Source organism: Nansenia antarctica (assembly GCF_963989245.1).
Source record: "Nansenia antarctica genome assembly, chromosome: 5".
NCBI classification, from domain to species: domain Eukaryota; kingdom Metazoa; phylum Chordata; class Actinopteri; order Argentiniformes; family Microstomatidae; genus Nansenia; species Nansenia antarctica.
This window is the reverse complement of record NC_137690.1, coordinates 38,748,363-38,765,862: the sequence shown is the minus strand read 5'-3', so window position 1 is coordinate 38,765,862 and position 17,500 is coordinate 38,748,363. Positions and strand designations below refer to the sequence as shown.

Here is a 17,500-nt window from a genome sequence, read left to right as displayed (position 1 = left end):
CGTACACCTCGCAGCTCTCCGACACCGCCGGGGCGTCGCCCGTCTGCACGCCGCTGTCCGGGCTGGCGCAGGTGCGGGAGTAGTCCGACGCCATCCGGCACACCTGTGGGGAGGGAGAAGGAGAGTTAGGGTTAGGGGTGAGAACGTAGCGTTTTGTGGTGGGGTGTGGTGTGGTGTGGTGTGGTAGTGTGGTGTGGTGTGGTGTGGTAGTGTGGTGTGGTGTGGTGTGGTAGTGTGGTGTAGTGTGGTGTGGTGTGGTAGTGTGGTGTGGTGTGTGTGGTAGTGTGGTGTAGTGTGGTGTGGTGTGGTGTGGTGTGGTAGTGTGATGTGGTGTGGTGTGTGGTGTGGTGGTGTAGTGTGATGTGGTGTGGTGTGTGGTGTGGTATGGTGTGTGTGGTGGTGTGGTGTGGTGTGTGTGGTGGTGTGGTGTGGTGTGGTGGTGTGGTGTGGTGTGGTAGTGTGGTGTGGTGTGGTAGTGTGGTGTGGTAGTGTGGTGTGGTGTGGTGTGGTGGTGTGGTGTGGTGTGTGTGGTGGTGTGGTGTGGTAGTGTGGTGTGGTGATGTGGTGTGGTGTGGTGTGGTGTGGCGGTGTGGAGTGGGGTGTGTGGTAGTTTGTGGTGGTGTGGTGTGGTGTGGTGCAGGGTTTCCGTTAGAAAAAAATTGTGCCGGTCAACGTGTCCGGGAAGATTTCAATTTACCGGACAAACGTGAGATATTACGGTCATCATATTAAAATATAATATAGCTGTTTGTCGCGGTGATTAGCTGTTGTGTAGCCTATATATGCCGTTTAATGTCTATTTCTCATCCGATACGATTAGATGCGAGCTATATAATAAATATAATAATAGGCTTTCATGATTCGCATGCGCGCTATGCCATGTCCAGCGCTGAACGCGCGCCACAATGTCAACGGAGTCGCTGTGGCGGTAAATGCCCTCACTCAAGACACAATCTGAACCTTAACTGCTTTCAGTAGCTCAGTCAGTCCCACATACTGATGACATGCGATGCCATTTTTTGCCATGTGAAATGCAACTTGTAGCTGAGAGTGCAGCTTATTGTTAGCTGTTTCATTAGCCTGCTCACAGTGGCCTTGCATAGCGGTTTGCTGTTGCCTCAAACTGACCGCCGGTATGTGCTCACTGCACCGCCTGTGATCAGTGAGACATTCTCATATTCGCTATATGCTATATTATATATATCATATTCGTTGCTCCTCTCGTGAATCCGTTATTCCTCCCCGATTTTTTGCACGGTGAGCAGAACATTTTTCCTTCCCCATCTAAACGCAGCCAGGGGAAATGTTCTTTCCATTCAACTCGGAACCCTCGAGACGCCTCCATCTCTTTACAGTCAGACTTCTCCTCAGACTCATTGTAGCTTGGTTTCATGAAGTAATTGTTAAGCTTACTTTGTCTTGCCATGTTTGCCTCTCGCTCGCTATGGTGCACTTTGAGCTGCAACGTTTGCGGGTTAAAAGCGCTAGCCTATACAAATAAAAGTTATTATTATGGTGGCCCGCTGCGCAGGGTTGCCAGATGGGCCGGGTTATCGCCGAATGGGCTACTGGGTTTAGCGGTAATAGACTGGTTAGGCTGTATTGTCAATCCCATCTGGCAACCCTGCCGCCGCTGTTTCGCATAGGCTAGCCTACACATTAGGAGTCATCATCATGCTGGCGTCAAATCATATCATAATAAAAGAAATATATAGCCTATATATTCGTCTTTTTTAATATAGAAGGAATCAGAATGTGAACTTTAGCGAATTGTATTCAAATTGTGCTTAGAGGGAATTATTTTCACGTGGTGGTGTGGTGTGGTGTGGTGGTGTGGTGGTGTGGAGTGGGGTTTGTGTGGTGTGGTGTGGTGTGGTGTGGTGGTGTGGTGTGGTAGTGTGGTGTGGTGTGGTGGTGTGGTGTGGTGTGGCGGTGTGGAGTGGGGTGTGTGGTAGTGTGTGGTGGTGTGGTGTGGTGTGGTGAGGTGTGGTGTGGTGTGGTGTGGTGTGTGTGTGGTGTGGTGTGTGGTGGTGTGGTGGTGTGGTGTGGTGTGTGTGGTGGTGTGGTGTGGTGTGGTAGTGTGGTGTGGTGATGTGGTGTGGTGTGGCGGTGTGGAGTGGGGGGTGTGGTAGTGTGGTGTGGTGAGGTGTGGTGTGGTGTAGTGTGGTGTGGTGTAGTGTGTGGTGTGTGGTGGTGTGGTGGTGTGGTAGTGTGTAGTGTGGTGTGGTGGTGTGGTAGTGTGGGGTGGTAGTGTGGTGTGTGTGGTAGTGTGGTGTGGTGTGTGTGGTGTGGTGTGTGTGGTAGTGTGGTGTAGTGTGGTGTGGTGTGGTGTGGTAGTGTGATGTGGTGTGGTGTGGTGTGGTGTGGTAGTGTGGTGTGGTGGTGTGGTAGTGTGGTGTGGTGTGTGTGGTGGTGTGTGTGGTGGTGTAGTGTGGTGTGGTGTGGTGGTGTGGAGTGGGGTTTGTGTGGTGTGGTGTGGTGTGGTGTGGTAGTGTGGTGGTGTGGTGTGGTGTGGCGGTGTGGAGTGGGGTGTGTGGTAGTGTGTGATGGTGTGGTGTGGTGTGGTGTGGTGAGGTGTGGTGTGGTGTGGTGTGGTGTGGTGTGTGTGTGGTGTGGTGTGTGGTGGTGTGGTGGTGTGGTGGTGTGTGGTGTGGTGTGGTGTGTGTGGTGGTGTGGTGTGGTCTGGTGGTGTGGTGTGGTAGTGTGGTGTGGTGGTGTGGTGTGGCGGTGTGGAGTGGGGTGTGTGGTAGTGTGGTGTGGTGAGGTGTGGTGTGGTGTAGTGTGTGGTGTGTGGTGGTGTGGTGGTGTGGTAGTGTGGTGTGGTGGTGTGGTAGTGTGGTGTGGTAGTGTGGTGTGGTGTGTGTGGTAGTGTGGTGTGGTGTGTGTGGTGTGGTGTGTGTGGTAGTGTGGTGTAGTGTGGTGTGGTGTGGTGTGGTAGTGTGGTGTGGTGTGGTGTGGTGTGGTGTGGTGTGTGGTGGTGTGGTGTGGTGTGGTGTGTGTGGTGGTGTGGTGTGGTGTGGTGTGTGTGGTGGTGTGGTATGGTGTGGGGGTGTGGTGTGGTGTGGGGTTTGTGTGGTGTGGTGTGGTGTGGTGTGGTGTGTGTGGTGGTGTGGTGTGGTGTGGGGGTGTGGTGTGGTGTGGGGTTTGTGTGGTGTGGTGTGGTGTGGTGTGGGGTGTGTGGTAGTGTGTGGTGGTGTGGTGTGGTGTGGTGTGGTGAGGTGTGGTGTGGTGTGGTGTGGTGTGTGTGGTGGTGTGGTGGTGTGTGGTGGTGTGGTAGTGTGGTGTGGTGGTGTAGTAGTGTGGTGTGTGTGGTATGGTGTGTGTGGTAGTGTGGTGTGGTGTGGTAGTGTGATGTGGTGTGGTGTGGTGGTGTGGTGTGTGTGGAGGTGTGGTGTGGTGTGGTGGTGTGGTGTGTGTGGTGGTGTGGTGGTGTGGTGTGGTAGTGTGTGGTGTGGTGTGGTAGTGTGGTGTGGTAGTGTGGTGTGGTGTGGTGTGTGGTGTGGTGTGGTGTTTGTGGTGTGGTGTGGAGTGGGGTTTGTGTGGTGTGGTGTGGTGTGGTAGTGTGGTGGTGTGTGGTGTGGTAGTGTGGTGGTGTGGTGTGGTAGTGTAGGGTGCGGTGTGGGGTGGTGTGGTAGTGTGGGGTGTGGTGGTAGTGTGTGGTGTGGTGGTGTGGTAGTGTGTAGAGTGGTGTGGTGGTGTGATAGTGTGGTGGTGTGTGGTGTGAGACGTCTCCCTGTCTCTCCGGAGGGCCGCGGAGGGGAGGGGGGGTCTCACCTCCTCGAAGAGGCAGAGCGCCGCCTCGTACAGGGAACACAGGCCGTCCGACGTGCGCGTGGGCTCCCTCCACTGGCTGCGGTCGGCCGAGGACCCCTGGGAGAGGAACACGAGGGGGGGGGGGGGGGGGGTCAGACAACAAAACGCGCTAATCTGTGTAATCTTTTCTGATTCAACAAGGCATTTATTTCAACGAGCTTTAGGGCTACGTTCAAAAACACAACGGGTGGGGTCATCTGACCGAGTGAGTAAAAAAATAAAAAAATAAAAAAAGATATCTTTGCACTCGATCGAATTTCAGGACCCTCCTTTCATGACTTTTCCTAGATATGTGCGTTCTACCAACCCCAGTATCCTTGCATTTTCAACATCACATCAGGGTAAGCTAGTATCAAGCTATTTTGCAGTTTTTTTCTGTGTAGGAGGGCAGGGTAATTAACAAGACAGCGCCAACTAGTGGTCGTTGTGTGTCAGTAACAGTAGCAGTAGCAGCTTCCCGTTCTCAAGACGATGGTACATTTGACCCCCCCGGTGGCAGCTCTAACAGTAGGTGAACGTGACGTCACAGGGCCTTACCAGGGACCGCCTCATCTGCATCAGGATGTTCATGAAGCTGTCGTAGCCGATGAGCCCCTCCTGGTTCTGGTTCTGGTTCTGGTTCTGGTTCGGGTTCGGGCCCGCCCCCCGGCTCTTCTCCATGGTGCTGACCACGGCCGAGGCGGCCAGCGCCATCTCGATCCACTCCAGGAGGTACCGGAGGGAGCCCCTCTGGGCGGCCAGGCCCAGCAGCAGCTCCGAGGCCAGCCGCCGGCCCAGGACGTCCGCCCCGGAGTTGGGCATGGTGACCCCCTTCAGGAAGGCCGTCACCTGGGCCAGGCAGTCCAGCCCCATGGGCGGGATCTTGCTCTCGTTGGCCAGCGACAGAGGGGGCAGGGAGCTCACCACGTCGATGGCCGTATGGATGACGTCGTTGCAGAGGTTGAGGCCTCCTCCTGCTCCTCCTCCTCCTCCTGGACCCCCTAACCCAGGGCTGGGCGGGGGGGACATCAGCCAGCTCTGGCGCAGCAGGGCGAAGAGCAGGCTGAGGCCCGTGCGGACGCCCATCTCGATGAGGGCGTCGGTGCTGGAGCGCGGCCGCTCGCTGACGGAGTGGCAGTCTGCGGAGCCCGAGCTGTTCTCTGGAGAGTGCTGCTGCTGCTTGACCTGAGGACACACAGGACGACAACACCTGTAATGACCACCCTGGTTAAGGCCCGTCCGGGCTTCTCTACCGAGCCCAGCTCGCTCTCTCTCTCGGCGTCGTAGCTAGCGTCGCGGGGTTCGTAAGCGGAAGGTCGTGAGTTCGATACCTGCTTAGGGGTGAGCTACTCTACCCCCGCTGTTCGCTATGACACAATATGACACAACAGGATATACTTTTGGGGGCTTCGATCCACTCCTTGAGAACCTAGTACGATAGAACACAACTTCTGTCCCCCTTCCTGACAAAGACACACAAACAAAACCACCCCAAACCACCTTAAACCAACCCAAAACCAACCTAAACCAACACAAACCAACCCAGAACCAACACAAACCAACACAAACCAACACAAACCAACCTAAACCAACCCAGAACCAACACAAACCAACACAAACCACCCGAAACCAACCCAAACCACCCTAAACCAACCCAGAACCAACACAAACCAACACAAACCAACCCAAAACCAACCCAACCAAACCCAAAACCAACCACAACCCGACCCACCTTGCCCTTGTCGTGGTACTTGTTGGAGAGGGCGTAGAAGATGCGCTGCAGCACCAGCAGGCGCTTGCGCAGGGCGACAGCGAAGGGCGAGTCGGAGCACACCATCTTAGCCAGCGCCAGCTGACTGCTGAGCAGGGCGTCCAGGTAGTGCTCCTGCTCATCACTGGAGAGGGACTCCCGCTCAAAGTCTGGCAGCTGGGGACCCTTCAGACACAGCACCTGGGGGAGGGAGGGGGGGGGGGGGGGGGGGGGGGGGGGCAGGGGAGGGGGAGGGAGGGGGAGGGGGGGGAGGGGGAGGGGGAGGGGGGGGGAGGGGTCAGGGCTGATATCAACATGGGCTTAAATCACATAACATAACAAGACAACAACACGATTCTGGAAGTCTTTGATTCTCCAGTTCTGGTGTCTGCTGGGGCTTCCAGACAACCTCAGGTCCAACCTGGGCTGTGAAATTCACTTTCACTTTCTCCTCCAAAACGTTGCTTGTGTTACGTTGCGGTATTATCGGCTTATTATCGGGTTCGAGTAGGGAAATGATTGTGGTTCAATTAGATTAGATACAACTTCATTGTTATTGCAGAGTACAAGTACCAGACAACGACATGTAGTTTAACATCAAATGATTATGGTTAAGGGGGTTTAAGGTTCATTTCAGGATTCAATAAGTAGGGACAGTGTTGCAATTATGATGATGGTGGTGGTGGTCCGTCCCTCTCACCTGCTGCGGGAGCAGGACCGCCTCCTTGTTGGCCAGCAGCTTGGCGTAGAGCACGGCCACGCCCTCCCGCGTGGCGATGGACTCGCTGTCCTCCGTGATCCAGGAGCTGTTCAGGTGCTCCAGCCATTTCAGCTTCACGGGAGGGATCATCAAAGCCATGGTGCACCCTGGGACGTCACTCTGGGGCCATCAGTCCTGGGGGGGAGGGAGGGACGCGCACGCACACACACACACACAGACACACACACACAGACACACACAGACACACACAGACACACACACACACACACACACACACAACGAGATGAATGCCAAAGAACAACCGTCGGGTGACTGAACATCTGCTGTGGGCTGGGGTGAGGGGGGGGGGGGGCAGGGCTGGGGTGAGGGGGGGGCAGGGCTGGGGTGAGGGGGGCAGTGTTCATGTCAACAGAACTCTGACCTCGGCCCTCAGGCTATTGTGTACGGTGTGCCTGGGCCGACCTGGCCTGAGCGGGAGGGAATCTGTTATGATTTGATTTCGGCGAATCACACAGTCGCGAGGCATCGCTCTGAATCAGAGACAACGTGTGGTGTGCAAGCACTGAGGAGGGGGGGGGGGGTGTTTTTTTGACAGTCTTTTGATAGGCTTAATGACGGCTGTGTCTGAAGTGTTGGTCCAGCAGACGCTTTCGCACGCGTGGGCAGAAGAGTCTGGGAATGTGGCTAACACAACTGCAGCATGGCCAGCGATGCAGACTTAACCGTTAGGTGAAGCTAGATAGGTGGAAGGCCACAACCGTCCCAGGGCCAAGAGATGTCGCTAACCAGAGAAGTCATGGTCATTCTCTCATTTGAGCAAAACTACAAATAAACAAAATAAACCACGACTTTGCACTTTCCTCATTACACCTAAACATTTCAAAGAGGTCCTCCTGATAACGTTGAGGTTTAAACAGGCTAACACGCAGTAGAAAAACTTGGAAGTTTAAGAACTTGTAACAGTCCTCACAAGCTAATTCAATCATCCAGTTAGTCAGCGTTTACAATAACAGTTAAAAAGGAACAATCTGGTATTCAAACAAAAAACGGTCACTGATCACCCTGCCACTTTTTGGGGTAAAAAGCAGAGGGATCGGGCTGGAGAAATGTAACCGCTCTCAAATGAATAGAAAGCATTGTGGATGCGAAGTTTGACCATCCAGAAGACCAAAATGATAGTTTTGAACAATGTTTTAAGCGTCTGAGTCTGTTTACAATGACATTGTTGTGGAGTGAAATAATCGTATAGCCTACTTTGGGTAGGACAGTTGAACTAAGATCATGAGGCATTTAAACTATATCCTTCGAGAATAAGTGTCATTCATTGATAAAATCCCAAAATGGATGTGACAATCCCAGATTGACAGTGTCCCGTAACATTGATTATTGATAACATCCTACTGGATGATACTCTGGACTAGATGGCAGAAAGGCTATAGAGGCCTGCTAGCTACATGGCAGAAAGGCTAGAGGCCTGCTAGCTACATGGCAGAAAGGCTAGAGGTCTGCTAGCTACATGGCAGAAAGGCTAGAGGCCTGCTAGCTACATGGCAGAAAGGCTAGAGGTCTGCTAGCTACATGGCAGAAAGGCTAGAGGTCTGCTAGCTACATGGCAGAAAGGCTAGAGGTCTGCTAGCTACATGGCAGAAAGGCTAGAGGCCTGCTAGCTACATGGCAGAAAGGCTAGAGGCCTGCTACATGATCATTTCACCAGACCATCGACATCATTTCTAAATAGATGATTAACCTGTTTTATCTGGATGGCACACTAACTGAAACAGGTCAGTTCTGAAACGTATGCGAAGAAAACAACATCCGACCTTACTACGTCTGCTATAGATCAGATTAGATTAGATTAAACTTTATAGGACTACACAACTATCAGTAACTACACTTTAAGCAACTAGACCCAGGCCGTGGCTATATAGTAGGGTTTGACACGATGTTATCTATGTTATGCAAATGACAAATAACACCTGTTTTCATTCATCGAGTCTTCCATAGCACTAGGCCTACACATCAGTACAAAGCAACTGGGCAGTTGTGTTATCCTGTTATATGTTCTAGAACTACATTATGCACAAAACAAATTCAATACAGTAGTCTTTAGTCTAAACCAGCATGACAACTAGGCCTAAATGTTGCAAGAACTGGTTGCTTTTGATCAAAGTGTGGCAGAAATGATTCAGAGTGACAGTGCAGTTTTTTCTCCCTCTAAATAAATACTTTTTGGGGCAAAAAAACAAACAAATTCCTGTTATACCTGTACCTCTGGTCTGGGCCAGCTTTTTCAGACCCAGACACACACAAACACAGTATACAACCTGTCAGGCAGAAGACCGTTAGGGTAGTGCATCTAAAGAAGGAACCTGACATGAGCCTGTGGAGCTGCTCTGGCTAGCTACAGTACATCACACCAAAGGCTACACAACTCTGTTGTTGGAGCGTGCATGATTGACGAAAAGACAATCGCCTTGACAGCTGACTGACTGCCATAAAAGCATGGGGGCACAGGATGCAGCCAGCTGCATGAGGATGAGCAAGGCCAGCGGAAGACATCAGCTATACTGTAGCTAAGCTTTATTAGAATGAAACACTGCCTTTCTATAACACCTTCGCACCTCTGACGCATTAGCCAAAGTGATCCTAATAGAAACGCAGCTATAGCTCATAGCTAGTCAGCCTAGGAAGACTGGGTTCTGCCTGGCTAGCAGCTTCTGCTAACTATGAACTCATCTAGCTGTCTTGTAGCTGGTCAGCATCGCAGGGACGGTAGCTACAGTGTGTCGACCCTCTAGTTGCCCTCAAGCCCCACACAAGGCGACACCTCTGGAAGAGACTTCGCTTGTTCCTACTAGCTGACTGAACCTGACCAACAAGCTGCTGACTGGCTCAGTATGAAGACAGTACTAGTTATCTACTAGCTCAGTATGAAGACAGTACTAGTTAACTACTAGCTCAGTATTAAGACATTACTGCTAGTTATCTACTAGCTCAGTATGAAGACAGTACTAGTTATCTAATAGCTCAGTATTAAGACAGTACTAGTTAGCTACTAGCTCAGTATGAAGACAGTACTAGTTATCTACTAGCTCAGTATGAAGACAGTACTAGTTAACTACTAGCTCAGTATTAAGACATTACTGCTAGTTATCTACTAGCTCAGTATGAAGACAGTACTAGTTATCTACTAACTCGGTATGAAGACAGTACTAGTTATCTAATAGCTCAGTATTAAGACAGTACTAGTTAGCTACTAGCTCAGTATGAAGACAGTACTAGTTATCTACTAGCTCAGTATGAAGACAGTACTAGTTAACTACTAGCTCAGTATTAAGACATTACTGCTAGTTATCTACTAGCTCAGTATGAAGACAGTACTAGTTATCTACTAACTCGGTATGAAGACAGTACTAGTTATCTAATAGCTCAGTATTAAGACAGTACTAGTTAGCTACTAGCTCAGTATGAAGACAGTACTAGTTATCTACTAACTCAGTATGAAGACAGTACTAGTTATCTACTAGCTCAGTATGAAGACAGTACTAGTTATCTACTAGCTCAGTATGAAGACAGTACTAGTTAGCTACTAGCTCAGTATGAAGACAGTACTAGTTATCTACTAGCTCAGTATGAAGACAGTACTAGTTAACTACTAGCTCAGTATTAAGACATTACTGCTAGTTATCTACTAGCTCAGTATGAAGACAGTACTAGTTATCTACTAACTCGGTATGAAGACAGTACTAGTTATCTAATAGCTCAGTATTAAGACAGTACTAGTTAGCTACTAGCTCAGTATGAAGACAGTACTAGTTATCTACTAGCTCAGTATGAAGACAGTACTAGTTAACTACTAGCTCAGTATTAAGACATTACTGCTAGTTATCTACTAGCTCAGTATGAAGACAGTACTAGTTATCTACTAACTCGGTATGAAGACAGTACTAGTTATCTAATAGCTCAGTATTAAGACAGTACTAGTTAGCTACTAGCTCAGTATGAAGACAGTACTAGTTATCTACTAACTCAGTATGAAGACAGTACTAGTTATCTACTAGCTCAGTATGAAGACAGTACTAGTTATCTACTAGCTCAGTATTAAGTAGGGGTGTAACGGATCACGGATAATCCGTGATCCGTTCGGATCGCCCTCCACGGTTCGGAACGCATGTGTACCGCGGATCAATAGCAAAATCGTTTTTGTTTTTTTTTTTTGTTTTTTTTTTTTTCTAACACCAGGGGAGCCACCCCTCCTAAATTTCGTTGTTTGGTACCTGTGCTGTAGCAATGACAATAAAGACCATTCATTCATTCATTCAAATGTAACCGGTAGAAAAACAATCATGTGCGCTTTATTCTCACTCTCTGCATGTGTACTGAGTTGACAACAACATTCATTCACTCATCTCTGTCCCACTTATATCACGTCATATCACCCGCTAAGCAGCCTGGGTGATTGTGTAAACACACAAAAAAAGTACTCTGTTACGTACTCACTCCACGTGAAGCTGGGAATCCACAGCAACAAGTATCATGGCGAGTGCTAGCAACGTTGGCGAACTGGAAAGGCCTCCCTCGTCATTGAAATCACATGTATGGGAGCACTTTGGCTTCCCTGTTACTTATAATAATGATGGAAGGAGGGAAAGTTACGGTGTGTAGGCATTGTGCCACGCGGAAATCTTATGAGGCAGGCAATACGTCAAGCATGGCCACACATTTAACGCGACATCACCCTGGTGTGTTGATGACGGGGGGCAAGAAAAAAGTAGCTCAACAACAACTTCTCCAAACGTCATTTAAACAGACGATTCCTGCAGACTCAGACCGGGCTAAAGCCATTACCAATTCAATTGGGAAGTTTATCGCGGCAGACATGAGGCCATACTCCGTTGTGGAGAACGGAGGGTTTCAAAATATGATCAATGTGCTTGAGCCACGTTACAAAATCCCCTCGCGCCCCCACTTCAGTGAGAAGGTTGTGCCCGACCTCTATGAAAAGGAGAGGATCCTAATTGTCGGCGAATTAGCAAATGCATCCTCTTTTTACAGAATTCAAGGAAAATGTTGTTTTTATTTAAAAAAAAAAATGTTTTGTGTTGATCCGAAAAATGATCCGATCCGTGACTCAAAATCCGTGACACGATCCGATCCGTGAGTTAGGTGATCCGTTACACCCCTAGTATTAAGACAGTACTAGTTAACTACTAACTCAGTATGAAGACAGTACTAGTTATCTACTAACTCAGTATGAAGACAGTACTAGTTAACTACTAACTCAGTATGAAGACAGTACTAGTTAACTACTAACTCAGTATGAAGACAGTACTAGTTATCTACTATCTCAGTATGAAGGCAGTACTAGTTATCTACTATCTCAGTATGAAGGCAGTACTGCTAGTTATCTACAAGCTCAGTATGAAGACAGTACTAGTTAGCTACTAACTCAGTATGAAGACAGTACTAGTTATCTACTAGCTCACTATGAAGACAGTACTAGTTATCTACTAACTCAGTATGAAGACAGTACTAGTTATCTACTAACTCAGTATGAAGACAGTACTAGTTATCTACTAGCTCAGTATGAAGACAGTACTAGTTATCTACTAACTCAGTATGAAGACAGTACTAGTTAGCTACTAGCTCAGTATGAAGACAGTACTAGTTATCTACTAACTCAGTATGAAGACAGTACTAGTTATCTACTAACTCAGTATGAAGACAGTACTAGTTATCTACTAGCTCAGTATGAAGACAGTACTAGTTAACTACTAACTCAGTATGAAGACAGTACTAGTTATCTACTAACTCAGTATGAAGACAGTACTAGTTATCTACTAACTCAGTATGAAGACAGTACTAGTTAGCTACTAGCTCAGTATGAAGACAGTACTAGTTATCTACTAACTCAGTATGAAGACAGTACTAGTTATCTACTAACTCAGTATGAAGACAGTACTAGTTAACTACTAGCTCAGTATGAAGACAGTACTAGTTATCTAATAGCTCAGTATGAAGACAGTACTAGTTATCTACTATCTCAGTATTAAGACAGTACTAGTTATCTACTAACTCAGTATGAAGACAGTACTAGTTAACTACTAGCTATGAAGACAGTACTAGTTATCTACTAGCTCAGTATGAAGACAGTACTAGTTAACTACTAACTCAGTATGAAGACAGTACTAGTTAACTACTAGCTCAGTATGAAGACAGTACTAGTTATCTACTAACTCAGTATGAAGACAGTACTAGTTATCTACTAGCTCAGTATGAAGACAGTACTAGTTAACTACTAGCTATGAAGACAGTACTAGTTATCTACTAGCTCAGTATGAAGACAGTACTAGTTAACTACTAACTCAGTATGAAGACAGCACTAGTTATCTACTAGCTCAGTATGAAGACAGTACTAGTTATCTACTAGCTCAGTATGAAGACAGTACTGCTAGTTAACTACTAGCTCAGTATGAAGACAGTACTAGTTATCTACTAACTCAGTATGAAGACAGCACTAGTTATCTACTAGCTCAGTATGAAGACAGTACTAGTTATCTACTAGCTCAGTATGAAGACAGTACTGCTAGTTAACTACTAGCTCAGTATGAAGACAGTACTAGTTATCTACTAGCTCAGTATGAAGACAGTACTAGTTATCTAATAGCTCAGTATGAAGACAGTACTAGTTATCTACTATCTCAGTATGAAGACAGTACTAGTTATCTACTAACTCAGTATGAAGACAGTACTAGTTATCTACTAGCTCAGTATGAAGACAGTACTAGTTATCTACTAACTCAGTATGAAGACAGTACTAGTTATCTACTAACTCAGTATGAAGACAGTACTAGTTATCTACTAGCTCAGTATGAAGACAGTACTAGTTAACTACTAGCTATGAAGACAGTACTAGTTATCTACTAGCTCAGTATGAAGACAGTACTAGTTAACTACTAACTCAGTATGAAGACAGTACTAGTTATCTACTAGCTCAGTATGAAGACAGTACTAGTTATCTACTAGCTCAGTATGAAGACAGCACTAGTTATCTACTAGCTCAGTATGAAGACAGTACTAGTTATCTACTAGCTCAGTATGAAGACAGTACTAGTTATCTACTAGCTCAGTATGAAGACAGTACTAGTTATATACTAACTCAGTATGAAGACAGTACTAGTTATCTACTAACTCAGTATGAAGACAGTACTAGTTAACTACTAGCTATGAAGACAGTACTAGTTATCTACTAGCTCAGTATGAAGCTGGGTTTCCGTTAACCGGCAATTACCGGTCTTTGTCCGGTAAATGTTGTTGAAGTCCGACAAATTGAAAAGTCGTCGGACATATTGTCCGGTGAAAATAATTCCCTTTGAATACAATTCGCTAAAGTTCACATTCTGATTCATTCTATTTTAAAAAAGACGAATATATAGGCTATGTATTTCTTTTATTATGATATGATTTGACACCGGCATGATGATGACTCCTAATGTGTAGGCCGGCCTATGCGAAACAGCGCACAGGTGCCACATGGGATTGATGCCAGATGGGATTACAGTTTAACCAGTCTATTACCGCTTAAACACAGTAGCCCATTCGGCGGTAACCCATGCCTATCTGGCAACCCTGCCAACCCGTCCACCATAGTAATACGGTTTCTTGATTTCCCATCTATGGGTGCGTTCGTAAACACGCTCTGGAAATCCGATCAGCACTCGCGGAACGCCTCTCGTCCAATCGAACGACTCGGTCGCTCTGTGACATCGAAGCCAGCGTGCGCTCCGGCGCTCTCAGAGCGTGTTTACGAACGCACCCCTAGAAGTTTCTAGCCAGCTAGCTGAAGCTGCTACACACACCAGAGCCATGGCGACCGAACGGCAAGTTAAACAACATACTATAAAAGTGACATTGTTTTACTCATTACTCATACATTTGTTGTCATTCAGTTATACAGTTATGTTCTTCCCATTGTCATACTCCCGAGCTAAACGAAATGCCTTCCCAACCAGCGAGACTTATAGAAATGACGTTGATTTATTGATTTTTAAAAAAGGGTAAAACTGGAAAGAGAAAATAGAAAACTCACATTAATCCCAAACAATTTAACAAACTTCAGTTAACGTAATGTGGAGTCCGTTCATTGATCGATGCTGTCTGTTCAGTTCCCAGTGAGGCGCCCGTTCAGCGCTGGATTTGACGCATGGCATAGCGCGCATGCGTCAAATCATGTTATATTATTATATATAGCTCGCATCTAATCGTATCGGATGAGAAATATACATTAAATGGCATATATAGGCCGCTACACAACAGTAATCACCGCGACAAACAGCTATATTAGATTTGGAAGAAAAAAAAATATGATTTTGAAAAAAAAAAAAAATATTATATTTTAATATGATGACCGGAATATATCACGTTTGTCCGGTAAATCGAATTCTTCCCGGACACGATGTCCGACGGCAAATTTTTCTAACGGAAACCCTGGTATGAAGACAGTACTAGTTATCTACTAACTCAGTATGAAGACAGTACTAGTTAACTACTAGCTATGAAGACAGTACTAGTTATCTACTATCTCAGTATGAAGACAGTACTAGTTATCTACTAACTCAGTATTAAGACAGTACTAGTTATCTACTAACTCAGTATGAAGACAGTACTGCTAGTTCACTACTAACTCAGTATGAAGACAGTACTAGTTATCTACTAGCTCAGTATGAAGACAGTACTAGTTATCTACTAGCTCAGTATGAAGACAGTACTAGTTAACTACTAACTCAGTATGAAGACAGTACTAGTTAACTACTAACTCAGTATGAAGACAGTACTAGTTATCTACTAACTCAGTATGAAGACAGTACTAGTTAACTACTAACTCAGTATGAAGACAGTACTAGTTAACTACTAACTCAGTATGAAGACAGTACTAGTTATCTACTAGCTCAGTATGAAGACAGTACTAGTTAACTACTAACTCAGTATGAAGACAGTACTAGTTATCTACTAGCTCAGTATGAAGACAGTACTAGTTATCTACTAGCTCAGTATGAAGACAGTACTAGTTAACTACTAACTCAGTATGAAGACAGTACTAGTTAACTACTAACTCAGTATGAAGACAGTACTAGTTAACTACTAGCTCAGTATGAAGACAGTACTAGTTATCTACTAACTCAGTATGAAGACAGTACTAGTTATCTACTAGCTCAGTATGAAGACAGTACTAGTTAACTACTAACTCAGTATGAAGACAGTACTAGTTATCTACTAACTCAGTATGAAGACAGTACTAGTTATCTACTAGCTCAGTATGAAGACAGTACTAGTTAACTACTAGCTCAGTATGAAGACAGTACTAGTTAGCTACTCACTCAGTATGAAGACAGTACTAGTTAGCTACTAACTCAGTATGAAGACAGTACTAGTTAGCTACTAGCTCAGTATGAAGACAGTACTAGTTAGCTACTAACTCAGTATGAAGACAGTACTAGTTAGCTACTAGCTCAGTATGAAGACAGTACTAGTTAGCTACTAACTCAGTATGAAGACAGTACTAGTTAACTACTAGCTCAGTATTAAGACAGTACTGCTAGTTAACTACTAGCTCAGTATGAAGACAGTACTAGTTATCTACTAGCTCAGTATGAAGACAGTACTAGTTATCTACTAGCTCAGTATGAAGACAGTACTAGTTAACTACTAACTCAGTATGAAGACAGTACTAGTTAACTACTAGCTCAGTATGAAGACAGTACTAGTTATCTACTAGCTCAGTATGAAGACAGTACTAGTTAACTACTAGCTCAGTATGAAGACAGTACTAGTTATCTACTAACTCAGTATAAAGACAGTACTAGTTATCTACTATCTCAGTATGAAGACAGTACTAGTTAACTACTAGCTCAGTATGAAGACAGTACTAGTTAACTACTAGCACAGTATGAAGACAGTACTAGTTATCTACTAGCTCAGTATGAAGACAGTACTAGTTATCTACTAGCTCAGTATGAAGACAGTACTAGTTAACTACTAACTCAGTATAAAGACAGTACTAGTTATCTACTATCTCAGTATTAAGACAGTACTAGTTATCTACTAGCTCAGTATGAAGACAGTACTGCTAGTTAACTACTAGCTCAGTATGAAGACAGTACTAGTTAGCTACTAACTCAGTATGAAGACAGTACTAGTTAACTACTAGCTCAGTATTAAGACAGTACTGCTAGTTAACTACTAGCTCAGTATGAAGACAGTACTAGTTAACTACTATCTCAGTATGAAGACAGTACTAGTTATCTACTAACTCAGTATGAAGACAGTACTAGTTAACTACTAACTCAGTATGAAGACAGTACTAGTTATCTACTAGCTCAGTATGAAGACAGTACTAGTTAGCTACTAGCTCAGTATGAACACAGTACTGCTAGTTAACTACTAACTCAGTATGAAGACAGTACTAGTTAACTACTAACTCAGTATGAAGACAGTACTAGTTATGTACTAGCTCAGTATGAAGACAGTACTAGTTAGCTACTAACTCAGTATGAAGACAGTACTAGTTAACTACTAGCTCAGTATTAAGACAGTACTAGTTATCTACTAACTCAGTATGAAGACAGTACTAGTTAGCTACTAGCTGAGTATGAAGACAGTACTAGTTATCTACTAACTCAGTATGAAGACAGTACTAGTTATCTACTAACTCAGTATGAAGACAGTACTAGTTATCTACTAACTCAGTATGAAGACAGTACTAGTTATCTACTAACTCAGTATGAAGACAGTACTAGTTAGCTACTAGCTCAGTATGAAGACAGTACTAGTTATCTACTAACTCAGTATGAAGACAGTACTAGTTAACTACTAGCTCAGTATGAAGACAGTACTAGTTAACTACTAGCTCAATATGAAGACAGTACTAGTTAACTACTAACTCAGTATGAAGACAGTACTAGTTAACTACTAGCTCAGTATTAAGACAGTACTAGTTATCTACTAACTCAGTATGAAGACAGTACGTACTAGTTAACTACTAACTCAGTATGAAGACAGTACTAGTTATCTACTAGCTCAGTATTAAGACAGTACTAGTTATCTACTAACTCAGTATGAAGACAGTACTAGTTAGCTACTAACTCAGTATGAAGACAGTACTAGTTAACTACTAGCTCAGTATTAAGACAGTACTAGTTATCTACTAACTCAGTATGAAGACAGTACGTACTAGTTAG

General features: G+C 45.3%; 1 protein-coding gene across 1 annotated transcript in view; it reads right to left on the bottom strand.

Moving 5' to 3' along the window:
* herc1 (HECT and RLD domain containing E3 ubiquitin protein ligase family member 1) overlaps positions 1-17,500 on the bottom strand; it is a 215,688-nt gene that overhangs the window by 197,085 nt on the left and 1,103 nt on the right. Inside the window, exons 2-6 of the mRNA XM_080532022.1 lie at positions 6,243-6,437; positions 5,525-5,743; positions 4,351-4,977; positions 3,775-3,870; positions 1-103 (exon numbers count right to left, since the gene is read on the bottom strand). The exon at positions 1-103 is cut by the window's left edge and continues 95 nt beyond it. Of these exons, the coding sequence (XP_080388148.1) occupies positions 1-103; positions 3,775-3,870; positions 4,351-4,977; positions 5,525-5,743; positions 6,243-6,401 (1,204 nt within the window). The 5' untranslated portion in view covers positions 6,402-6,437. The remainder of the gene's footprint in view (positions 104-3,774; positions 3,871-4,350; positions 4,978-5,524; positions 5,744-6,242; positions 6,438-17,500) is intronic.